Below are 12,746 nucleotides of genomic sequence, written 5' to 3' on the forward strand. Positions count from 1 at the left end.
GATTTTTGGGGGTTGGGGGAACTGCCCCGAACAGACCTGAGATCAATCAGACCGAAACCCGAATGGACCCGAGGACAATCAGACCTAGACCCGACCCGAACACGAATGGACCCAAGAACAACCAGACCTAAACCCAACCCGTAACCTAAAAGGTCCGATAGGGACCAGACTGACATATAAAATATGTTTATCAGCCAAGATGCTCTTCAGGTTAACAAATAGGTCTTTATATGTTGGCTAGGCCTTCTATAAGTCAATATATTTACCTTATTAGCGTAAAATGTATATTCTATAGGCTATGCAGAGCTGTGGTCAGATTCACTCATGTCTATCAGCTGTGGTTACACAAACCCGAGACCCGTTGTCATTCAAACAGGACCCGACACGGACTAGATAGACAAGTTTTAATTTTGGACCAGTACCCGCTCAGGTCCCAATGTCAGGTATCAGGTTCGGTTTCGAGTGGACCTGTGAAGACCTATACTAGGGAGTCTATGTTGGACTAGTAGGTTTATAGTGCCCTTTTTACCCAAAACCATGCTGTGATTTTATTTGATTTACAGGGACAAGATCTAACCTTCTACTGAGTCAATTCCGCAATGGGGGTTTGATTGAGTCGGGGCCCCGGTACGAGAAGACCTCAAAGAACACAGTGACTGTAGGTTTTACAAATAGCCAGGAGATGGTGCTGCTACTCTTTTACATTCCACTCCATCTGTGTCCTGTCTCTCCTGGTCCTGTGTTGGTGCGAGTTAGCCATACTGCTGCCAGATGGCGCTATTATAATAGTGCCGTCTGGCGGCAGTAGGGCTAGTTGCGAGCACCAGTGAGACAACTCTGAAACTTGTGCATACATTTTATATGTGCCACTCATTTATCAAATGAATGCTAAAATTATATAGAAAAAGTGCAGCTGTTACGTGTAATTCATATCCCTGTGCGCCATGCGTAAATGCTAATTGTCAGATTTGTCACAATAAAGGCTGTACAAAGTTGTATGGAATATTAGAAAGTTATTAAACTATAATGAAACGCGTCTGAAATTAATATAAAGATAAGATTCGATAAGAAATAGTATGTCCTAAGTTCATGTCAAGTGTGTGTGCAAATTGCCCCTCCCATGTGTGGAGAAGAGAAGATTGGTGGATGATCATTTACCCCTGATGCGCAGAGTTGAGGACTAGTGTGTGGACAGCGCCTCATCAGCTTGGAAAACTGATTGTTGCGCATATTACAGCAACAACATATACGATTTGGGTCTGTGGCAATGGAACCCTAATATCTCGCGCGGATGTCCTAATTTATGGATTGAGTAATACTGTAACCGACCTTGTCATTCCTACTCCAAAAGTTGTGCTGAGGGATTCTTTATCTGCTATCAAGCACCTGGGAGGAAAATGTGGAGATTTACGAATTTATTAGCTTGCCTACTGGTGGTGTGTAAAGATGCCACTGCACAGAGTAAGGTAAGTTATGGGCATGACTTGGTTATAGACTAATAACACCAATATAATGCTGCAATGGCACAAGTAAGTAAGGAACTCCCCCATATTTAATGGATCTAATTCCTCGTGCTAAAATATTAATACGAATTTGGCACCCCTGTCTTGCAGCTCTGCTACAGTACATTTATTATTGTTAACTTAATATCTGAATACCAATGTTTTATGCACTCTTTAAAAAACACATTAGCCCACTTTAAAGTCAACGTATTTCAACGAAATGATTGCACAATTTGCGCAAATTAGCCTAGTTAATTCGTTTACGTGAGCGAAGGAGCGATCGACGCTTCCCTTGTGACGTGAGGTTGTTGAAAGCGGGAAACAGTTTGCGTAACAAACGATAAACATTATGCTCTTCCAATTATCCATGTGATTTCCAAATTAAAATGCCAATTCCCCAATATCAACTGTTGCCCTGTATGACCAGGTGTCCAGTCAGAGATCAGTTAATTTGCCTGACCATAGACACGGACTCTCTCCCTTCTCTTAGTCTGAACACGTGTTGATATAAAGAATAGATGTGTGTCATTATTGAACATGACATCAGCCTTCTTGGCGTGTAAGTATAGACTTTGAATCCCCTTATTGCACATCAGACTAAGTAACCATTACATTAGGTTTCCCCAGTGAAAGGTCAAATAGGGCGTGCTTATGTTTGTCCTGTTTCACACATGTACATGTGTGTAACCTGTACAAGTGTGGTGTGAAATGGACATTTACTTTTTTGCATATCCCACTCCCCGAGACACCCTTTGAGACTGGGGTAACTGCCAGGGATTAGCTATTATTTAGGCAACCCTGGAGCAATTAAGTTTCTTGCTCGGGGCAGAGCCACAGATTTTTCACCTAGTCGGCTCAGGGATTCAAACTAGCAACCTTTCGGTTACTGGCCTAATGCTCTACCACCCTCAAACTCCACTCTGGACCTCGAGACAGTTTCACTGCATTTTGTCATTGTTCCATTCTAATCAGGGACTGATTTAGACCTGGAACACCAGGTGGGTGCAATTAATTATTAGGTAGAAGACAAAACCAGCAGGCTCCGGATCTCGTAGGGAAGAGTTGAATAGCCTTGCTCTAACCACAAGGCTTCCTGGTGCCTTTTATGTGTACGGCCTGATGCCAGATGAAATGTGGGAAGAGATGGCAGCCAGTGGGGTAACAGTAATATCTGCCCTGCCTTGTTTGCACAGCTGCTGGACTTCAGTAACCCCTCTCTCATAGACCTGCATTCCCCTGAGGAGAGTCTAATCCCTGCTCCCCACTGTAGAAGAAGAACAAAAATGGGCACAAAACAAGACGCACACAAGCACATGAAGGTTGTCGAGCAGATTTTCGTCTTTGTGCATGAGAGGAAGTGTGGCACATTTAGAACATTGAGCACAAGTGTCATGTGTTCACATCATGGTATTTGTGTCCCCTCAAGAACAGTGGAGTGTAACATTTCTCATAACAATGATAATCCCTTATTATCACAATGATCATCAAATGTATTGAGGGTAACAATTTACACAACTGATAACTCAGGATTCAAGTGGACTGTACCAAGGCCTTCTGTCAAAGGATTTTTTTGTAATGGATGAGAGCTGCCCACCACTAATATGCATGTGAATATATCATGGCTCAAAGTGGAGAGACTGACTTCATCACTACTTGTTTTTGTAAGAAGTGTTGACATGCTGAATGCACAGAGGTGTCTGTTTAAACTACTGGCACACAGCTCGGACACCCACGCATACCCAACAAGACATGCCACTAGAGGTCTCTTCACGTTCCCCAAGTCAAGAACAGACTATGGGAGGCGCACAGTACTACATAGAGCCATGACTACATGGAACTCTATTCCATCTCAGGTAACTGATGCAAGCAGTAGATTCAGATTTTCAAAAACAGATAAAAATACCTTATGGAACAGCGGGGACTGTGAAGACACACACACACACACACACACACACACACACACACACACACACACACACACACACACACACACACACACACACACACACACACACACACACACACACACACACACACACAGACACAGACTCAGACTCAGACTCAGACTCAGACACACATACACATACACATGATAAGACACGCACACTACACACACGTACACATGGATGTGGACTTGTAGATATGTGGTAGTAGAGTAGAGGCCTGAGGGAACACACGTAATGTGTTGTGAAAAGTGTGATGAAATGTAATGGCATGTAATATTTTCAATTGTGTACAACAGCCTTAATGTTGCTGTACCCCAGGAAGAGTAGTTGCTGCCCTGGCAGCAACTAATGGGGATCCTTAATAAATATAAATAAATACAAAAGCATAGTATTGGATCACTAACAAACTTGTGATTGATTTTAGCACGGCTATGTTTCTCTCTGTTCTCTGTGTTCATCTCATATGCCCGTCTTGTGTGCTGCCTGGATGCCCTCTGTCCCCCTCTGTCCCATTGGACATTGCCCACTGGTGGCACTGAGATGATTGTGAGACAAAGCCAGCTCAGAGGAAGACACAGAGGGAATGGTGGCGTGGGAACAGGCATGTGCACCTGCCCCTTGTTTTGGTTATAAACAAACCCAGGAATCCCGCCGAGAGGTCCTTGAGAGGGCAGAGAGAGAGACGGACACCGAGACATAGGGAGGAGACTCACAGAATGCCCCTCTGTCAGAGTAATTAACTAACAAGACTTGGTGTGTCACTGGGACTTAATGAGTTAATGAGACTTGTCAGTCAGTCTGTCTGTCTGGGGGACTCAGTGGCCCCTGGCCCCAGTGCGGCTGGGACAGGGCTCTAATTCTGAACAGCCGGAAATGAAGGAGACAGTGACACAGACCACAACAGCAAACAAAAAGCAATCTCCCTTTCCCTCTGAGCGTTGTAATGTAGGAGAAAAGTAACACAAAGAGAGCTGAAATTACAACCCCGTTTGTCTGAGCCCTTCATCTAAGGATGCTCCATACAGAACATGGCTGCCAGAGGACCACATTTCCAAAGGGAAGTATGATTCACCCATTCTCTGCACCACTTGCCCTCCACCTGTTTTCCCAGTCTGCATTACTGTACTTGGCTGTGTTTATACAGGCAGCCCAATTATGATCTTTTGACCAATCAGATTAGCTTTGAAAAAGATCTGATATGAATAGATATGATTGGTCAAAAAACAAATCAGAATGGGGGGATGCTAATTGGGCTGCCTTTGTAAACACAGCCTTTGTGTCTGACTGCTATGATGTGAGTTTGTGCCCAATGAGGAGCCAGCTTGGTCTTCCTATTAGTTCCACACAGGAAGGATATCCCCACTGGGCACACACTTGTTGAATCAATGTTGTTTCCATGTAATTTCAAGGAAATTACGTGGAACCAACATGGAATAGATGTTGAATTGACGCCTGTGCCCAGTGGGTCTCCTTCAGCTGGCACATTCTCACTCAGCATCTATCACATCCATGGTCCTTCACTGTGTTTTATGGTGGGGGAAAAAACATCCAAGTAAAGGTTTGATACAATTGTACAATCATGTGGAATATTAGACACTGATCTATCTATCAGTTCCATCAATCTATCCAGTGGGCCCTGTCACACATCTGGCTCCCAAAACAACAGCATCTGGGGAGGAAAGCAATTGCAACCAGCTAATTCCATTCATGACTGTGGTCCCCAGACATGCGCTGATAATTAAGAGAGAACTGTTTACAGATAAATCATCTGATACTGTTCCACAGATTAGCTGGTTCTCTCTCTCTCTTCCATCACCTTTTTTATCCGCCCCTCTTTCTCTCTGCCTCACTCTTCTCTCATTAGGCTCAATCAGTAGTAGCCACTGAGGTTAACCAGAATGTTCTGAGTGTGCTCGGTCGGACACATTATGGCTGCATTTAGACAGCCAATTATTGGCAAAAGATCTGATCTGAATGGTCAAAAGGCCGATTAGTGGCAAAAGATCAGAAATGGGCTGCCTGTGTAAACGCAGCAAGCCTTGGATGGAATGTGGATGTGTACCCCCAAAAGCAGCAAGTGCTCAGTAAGCTTGTGTCCAGCTAATTAACATCCCCGTGCTAATGCCAGTTTCTGTTCAGGTTAGGGACTGCAATCTCATGGTTCATCTCCAGGCTGAAGGCTTACATTTCCTTTTGCAGTCCAGGTTCAGATTTACAGTGGCACTAAGTCTGTTTATCATAAGCAATACTAATTAGATTAGGAATCAGGTGGACTTTCTGGACAAGAATTTGGACTCCAGATTTGTCTCTAATGTTTAGACTGGAGAGCAAGGTGATACGTCGGGGAATTTAAACAAATAGTTCAGATATCTTCATAGGTCAAAAATGATCTTAAAGTCAAGCTGAGTCAATATTCCATCATCTGTTGTGTAAACCCTAACTGGTGGATTACGGCCATCGAATTCCAGTTTAGTAGACGGTGATTCTGAGATGAGCTTTCTCTTTAGCATTGGTCTATCCTGAAATATCATTGCTTTGATTTAGTCATCAGATAAACCCTTTCCAGACATGAACACTGTGGATTCATTCCACTCTAGTAGTCATACTAAGTATTTCTTTGCATCAGTTTACCTCAGAAACAGTTTCATGAGTTGAGCGTCTTTGAAGTGGACAACACCCGGAACAGGGTCTGTTCTTTATCTGTTTATATTAAGAAATATAAACACTTTTGTGGAAAGTATCCTACATGAATTATCTTGTTTGTGAAAGCTACAGCGTCATTGTTAAGTCCATATGCCGTATGCCTAGTAACAACATGCAGATGGCCTGAACAATTATACAAAACCTACGGTCTGAAATGGACATCCTTGTTTATACGGACCATGGTTAATGTTACAGTAACGCTTAGGGCCATCATATAATAACATTGGTTTTCTGTGTTTAAAGATAAGCCTTAAAAGTGCCTGGAATGTGCCAGCCATTGTGTGCAATGTATCTTGTTTTTAGCAGTTGTGGACACAATTGGGATTTCACTTAGTCGCTGTAAGAGTGGCCACGGCCTTCAGTGAGTGAGTGATCTAATCATGTACTGTGGTCTGTGGAGTGTGTGAATGTGAACCTGTGCATTCGGGTCCCTTCGGCCGATTGTGCAGACCAAAGTTTGTATTTGAGTCCTATTCTTTTGACCTGAAACTTGACTGCTCTCAGAGGTCAAAGCCTACGGCGCCAAGCACAAAGCATGCATTAAGCTCTTAACGGTCTTAATTACGAACGCTCTGGTGTCTGTTCTCATATGAACAGAGCAAGGACAATAACGGTTCTCACAGCCAATATAATTTCTTTAGAATTAGGACAGCTGACGTCCAACTTGCTCCGGTCTGTGTGTAAAGGAAAGAGGATTGATAGAGAAGAGGCTGCACATGAATGGTGTGTACGAACTCTTCCCTGTTGGTCAATACACAAATGCACACTATCCCAAATACAGGTGTCGAGGAGGCAACCAAACCCAATCAAGCTGGCAGGAATTCCACTAGGTTTGCCATGCTTAGTTGGTACTAGAAGCAACTTAAGCTGATGTTGCTAAGGAGCAGGCTGGGTTTGGATTGCCTGGGTCTGTGATGGAACAATAAGGCGCAGCAGGGCTGTGGGCACAACCCCTCCAAGGGAACTTTAATCTGCTAATCCACTCTGTTTTCATGTGGTTGTAGCATTTGTCAACCCACTGCCTTTTTTACTTGACATGGGTCAGGAATGGCTGGCCACTATGCACACAGGGGTCCTGCCCCATAATCAAAGACCCCTCTGAGTGTAAGTCTACAGTAATGGAGGGTACTGCCCCCCACCGCTGTCACAGGCTGCATTCCTCCACTAATGAGCCCACCCCCTCCCCCCTCTCCACCCCTCTCTCTCCCCTCACCAGCCTGCAGGGTCTGGCCTCCATAAAAATCCTCACTCCCAGAGACCACTCAGTCACTGGATATTTGTGCACAGTTGTGTGGATGCTCTCCTTGGGTTCTCTTTACTCACATTGGCAAGAAGACTTGATCTCCATAGATGTTTGCCTCTATCTACAGTTTACGTGCCCAGTGTGGATTTGGTGAAGGACAGGACTGACGATTCTTACAGAAATACCTTGATTGAGTGCAGAGTTGAGATGTTTATCATGTCTTGATACAATGTGGCAAAGTAAGGGCTCAGACAGACAGTCACATTTCATTTCAAAGAGATCGAGACAGACAGATAATTTAATAAAGAATCCCATGCTGCATTCTTGTGCTGCTGTAAGGGAGAGTGGAGTAAGTTGAGTCAAAGGGGTAAGATGGGTCACCCTTTCTTCTAGGAAACCATACACACAATGTATGATTTCACCAAATATTTAGGAAGAGGTTATCATTTCATAGAGTCTGTGAAGGAAAAAAACCACATGCGAAAAGTGGTAAGCAAGTTAGGTTCAAAACACAGATTTTCACCAAGTCAAATTCATTTAGTGTGTTAGATGTTTCATGATGCTTGTATCTTAACCAAAGTAGATACTTTTAAGATTGTTCTATACGTCAGTTGGGGTCTTTATAAGCTTCAATATGAAGTCCTAAATCTAGCATGAAGGTGCATCCTTGTAGCTGTGTGAGCCAATAGTCAAAATGTTTGCCTTGGGGTAAGTTGAGCCAGTGATTGAGCCAATGGCAAGTTGAGCAAATATAAGTGTTTTCTTCTCAGGGTCAATGCAAGACATTATCGCTGGGATATGAGGTAACATGACCTGGTCTATGTTAAAAGTTGTAACACTGCGCTGAGAGTTGGGAAGCAAGTTCAGGGAGTGAGTGTTTTAATAAAATAAACAGAACAGAACATAATCCAAAACAAACAGCACACAGACATGAAACAGAAACCATGACACCTGGGGAAAGAACCAAAGGGAGTGACTATATAGGGAAGGTAATCAGGGAGGTGATGGAGTCCAGGTGAGTCTGAAGACGTGCAGGTGCGTGTAATAATGGTGACAGGTGTGCGCCATAACAAGCAGCCTGGTGACCTAGAGGCTGGAGAAGGAGCACACGTGACAAAAGTTTTTTTTTTTTTTAAGTACCGTGTTTTTTAGTTAAAATATGCTTACAATTATTACAATTTTAAAAAGCAATTATGATTGTGTTGAATTGCATTTGGGAAATAAAGACAGACATGGTTTTAAAAAGTTAGTGGTAATATTTAATTCAGTACAGAAATTTGTAGGTTGCTTAATTTACCCTATACCAGGGGTAAGTGGTGCCAAGAGCGATGTTTTCAAAACTGTAGTGTTTTCATGAATTCTAATTATTTTCAGCGATACATACCATCCTGAAATATATTTGAAGTTTTGGAATGGCCGAGTCGAAGTCCAGTCCTAATCCCATTTGAGATGTTGTGACAGGACTTGAAACGAGCAGTTCATGCTTGAAAACCCACAAATGTTACTGAGTTAAAGTAGTTCTGCATGCAAGAGTTGCCAAAATTCCTCCAAAGCGAAGTGAGACACTGATCAACAACTACAGTAAGAGTTGCAGTTAGGGTTGCAGTCATTTCAGCTAAAGGTGGCACAACCAGTTATTGAGTGTAAGGGGGCAATTACAGGGGAATTGGGTGTTGCATAACTTTGTTAATTAACTAAATTAAATAAGTATACATTGTTTGATTTGTAAACTCAGGTTCCCTTTTATCTAATATTAAATACAGAAAATCAGAAGGGGGCAAGTACCTTTTCATGGCACTGTATGTAGAGATCTTTGTCAGAAAGAACGTAAATGTAAAAAAAACACTCAACTTACCCCACTCTCCCCTAAGTGGTACCACATGTGGGCCTGCCACAGGGTTTATAGAGATCCCTAAATCTCATTGGGGGAAGATGACAGGTTAACCCTGGACAGAGGGTCTGAGAGGGAGCTGGGCCCCAGAAGATACTGGAAGACGAGCTTAGCATCAGAGTGCAGCGACCCCCTGGCCTCTACATCAAATCAAAGTTTATTTGTCACATGCTTCGTAAACAACAGGTGTCGACTACCATTGAAATGCTTACTTACACAACAATGCAGAGAGAGAAAAAAAGAGAATAGAAAAATAAAAACACAAATAAATACACAATGAGTAACGAGGACTTGGCTATATACACTGAGTGTACAAAACACCTGCTCTTTTCATGACATAGAATGACCAGGTGCATCCAGGTGAAAGCTATGATCCCTTATTGATGTCACCTGTTAAGTCCAATCAGTGTAGATGAACGGAAGGAGACCGGTTAATGGATTTTGAAGCCTTGAGAAAATTGAGTCATGGATTGTGGATGTGTGTCATTCAGAGGGTGAATGGGCAAGACAAAAGATTTATGTCTTATAACAGGGTATGGTAGTAGGTGCCAAGTGCACCGGTTTGAGTGTGTCAAGAACTGCAACGCAGCTGGGTTTTTCATGCTCCACAGTTTCCTGTGTGTGTCAAATACGGTTCACCACCCAGGGCCTCCCTGGTGACGCAGTGGTTAAGGGCGCTGTACTGCTGTGCCACCAGAGACTCTGGGTTCACGCCCAGGCTCTGTCGTAACCAGCCGCGACTGGGAGGTCCGTGGGGCGACCCACAATAGGCCTAGCGTCGTTAGGGAGGGTTTGGCCGGCAGGGATATCCTTGTCTCATCGTGCACCAGCGACTACTGTGGTGGGCCGCACACTAACCAAGGTTGCCAGGTGTATGGTGTTTCCTCCAACACATTGGTGTGGCTGGCTTCCAGGTTAAATGCTTGCTGTGTTATGAAGCAGTGCGGTTTGGTTGGGTTGTGTATCGTCTCTCCTGTACCCGTACGGGAGTTGTAGCGATGAGACAAGATAGTAGCTATTAAAAAACAATTGGATACCACGAAATTGGGGAGAAAACAGGGTAACATTTTAAAAAAAATAAGAACGGTTCACCCAAAGACATCAAGCCAACTTGACACAGCTGTGGGAAGCATTGTGGTCAACATGGGCCAGCCTCCCTGGGGAACGCTTTTGACACCTTGTAGAGTCCATGCCCTGATGAATTGAGGCTGTGTTGATGGAAAACACGACTGTGTTGGTGTGTGTGGACCATAATCATTCCTTAGTGATGTGGACAACGAGGAACTTGAAGCTCTCTATCTGCTCCACTATAGCCCCGATTATGTGGATGAGGGCGTGCTCGGCCTTCCATTTCCTGTGGTCCACGATCAGCTCCTTTGACTTGCTGACGTTCAGGGAGAGGTTGTTGTCCTGGCACCACACTACCAAGTCTCTGACCTCCTCCTTGTAGACTTACTAATCATTGGTGATCAGGCCTACCGCCGTCACATCGTCGGCAAACTTAATGATGGTGTTGCAGTTGTGCGCAGCCACTCAGTCATGAGTGAACAGGGAGTACAGGAGAGGACTAAGCACTCACCCCTGAGGGGAACCCATGTTGAGGGTCAGTGTGGCGGATGTGTTGTTGCCTACCCTCACCACCTGGAGGCTGACCATCAGGAAGTCCAGGATCCAGTTGCAGAGGGAGGTGTTTAATCACAGGATCTTTAGTTTAGTGAAGAGCTTGGAGGTCACTATGGTGTTGAATGCTGAGCTGTAGTCAATGCACACTGTTCTCATGTAGGTGTTACTTTTGTCCAGGTGGGAAAGGGCAGTGTGGAGTGTAATAGAGATTCTGTGGATTTGTTGGGGCGGTATATGAATTGGAGTGGGTCCAGGGTGTCTGGGATGATGGTGTTGATGTGAGCCATGACCAGCCTTTCAAAGCATTTCATGGGTACAGATGTGAGTGCAACAGGGCGATAATAATTTACACAGGATATCTTGGCATTCTTGGGAACAACGACTATGGTGGTCTGCTTGAAACATGTAGGTATTACAGACTGGGGCAGGGAGAGGTTGAAAATGTCAGTGAAGACACTTGCTAGCTGTTCAGAGCATGCGCTGAGTAAGTGTCCTGGTAATCCGTCTGGCCCTGTGGCCTTGTGAATGTTAATCTGTTTAAGGTCTTGTTCACATAGGCTACGGAGATCGTGAACAGCTGGTGCCCTCATGCATGATTCAGTGTTGCTAGCCTCGAGGCAAGCATAGAAGGTATTTCAATTGTTTGGTAGGCTTACATCACTGACAGCTTGCGGTTGGGGTTCCCTTTGTAATCTGTAATAGTTTGCAAGCCCTGCCACATTCAACAAGCGTCAGATCCTGTGGAGTAAGATTAGATCTTGGTCCTGTATTTACGCTTGCCTGTTTGAAGGTTTCTTCGGAGGGCACAGCGGGATTTCTTATCTGGATTAGTGTCCCGCTCCTTGAAAGTCGGCAGCTCTAGCCTTTAGCTCAGTGCGGATGTTGTCTATAATCCATGGCTTCTGGTTGGGGTATGTACATACGGTCACTGTGGGGACGACATTAACGATGCACTTATTGATGAAGATGGTGACTGATGTGGTAAACTTCTCAATGCCATCGGATGAATCCCGGAACATATTCCAGTCTGTGCTAGCGAAACAGTCCTGTAGCTTAGCATTCGCTTCATCTGACCAGTTCCATATTGAGCACATCACTGGTAATTCCTATTGAAATGTTTGCTTGCAAGCAGGACTCAGGAGGATAGAGTTATGGTCAGATTTGCCAAATGGAGGTTGAGAGAGAGCTTTGTATGTGTCTATGTGTGTGAAGTAAAGGTGATCTAGTTTTTTGCCTCTAGTTGCACAGGTGACATGCTGGTAGAAATGAGGTTAAATCGATTTCAGTTTTCCTGCATTACAGTCACCGGCCACTGCGACCGGGAGACCCATGAGGCGGTGCACAATTGGCCCAGCTTCATCCGGGTTAGGGAAGGGTTTGGACGGCTGGGATGTCCTTGTCCCATTGCGCTCTAGTGACTCCTTGTGGTGGCCCGGCCATGCACGCACCCTGACTTCAGTCGCCAGTTGTACGGTGTTTCCTCTAACACATTGGTGTGGCTGGCTTCCGGATAAAGCGAGCAGTGTGTCAAGAAGTAGTGCGGCTTGGCAGGGTCATGTTTCAGAGGACGCATGGTTCTCTTCTTTCTTTTCCCCTGAGTCCGTACGGGAGTTGCAGCGACGGGACAATTGTATATCATGAAATGAGATAGAAAAAAGGGGTAAAAAGTACCACAATTATTATTATTATTTTATGAAGTCACCGGCCACTGGGAGTGCCACTTCTAGGTGAGCATTTTCTTGTTTACTTATGGCACTATACAGCTCGTTGAGTGTAGGCTTAGTGCCAGCATCGGTTTGTGGGAGTAAATAGACAGCTACAAAAAATATAGATGAAAA

The 12,746-nt window shown here is 44.4% G+C and overlaps 1 protein-coding gene across 1 annotated transcript in view; it reads left to right on the forward strand.

Moving 5' to 3' along the window:
- Window positions 1-1,141: 1,141 nt before the first annotated feature.
- LOC118358188 (olfactomedin-like protein 2A) overlaps window positions 1,142-12,746 on the forward strand; it is a 30,430-nt gene continuing 18,825 nt past the window's right edge. The window contains exon 1 of the mRNA XM_035735727.2: window positions 1,142-1,466. Coding sequence (XP_035591620.1) covers window positions 1,398-1,466 — 69 coding nt within the window. The 5' untranslated portion in view covers window positions 1,142-1,397. The remainder of the gene's footprint in view (window positions 1,467-12,746) is intronic.

Source organism: Oncorhynchus keta, chromosome 25 (assembly GCF_023373465.1).
Source record: "Oncorhynchus keta strain PuntledgeMale-10-30-2019 chromosome 25, Oket_V2, whole genome shotgun sequence".
Taxonomy (NCBI): domain Eukaryota; kingdom Metazoa; phylum Chordata; class Actinopteri; order Salmoniformes; family Salmonidae; genus Oncorhynchus; species Oncorhynchus keta.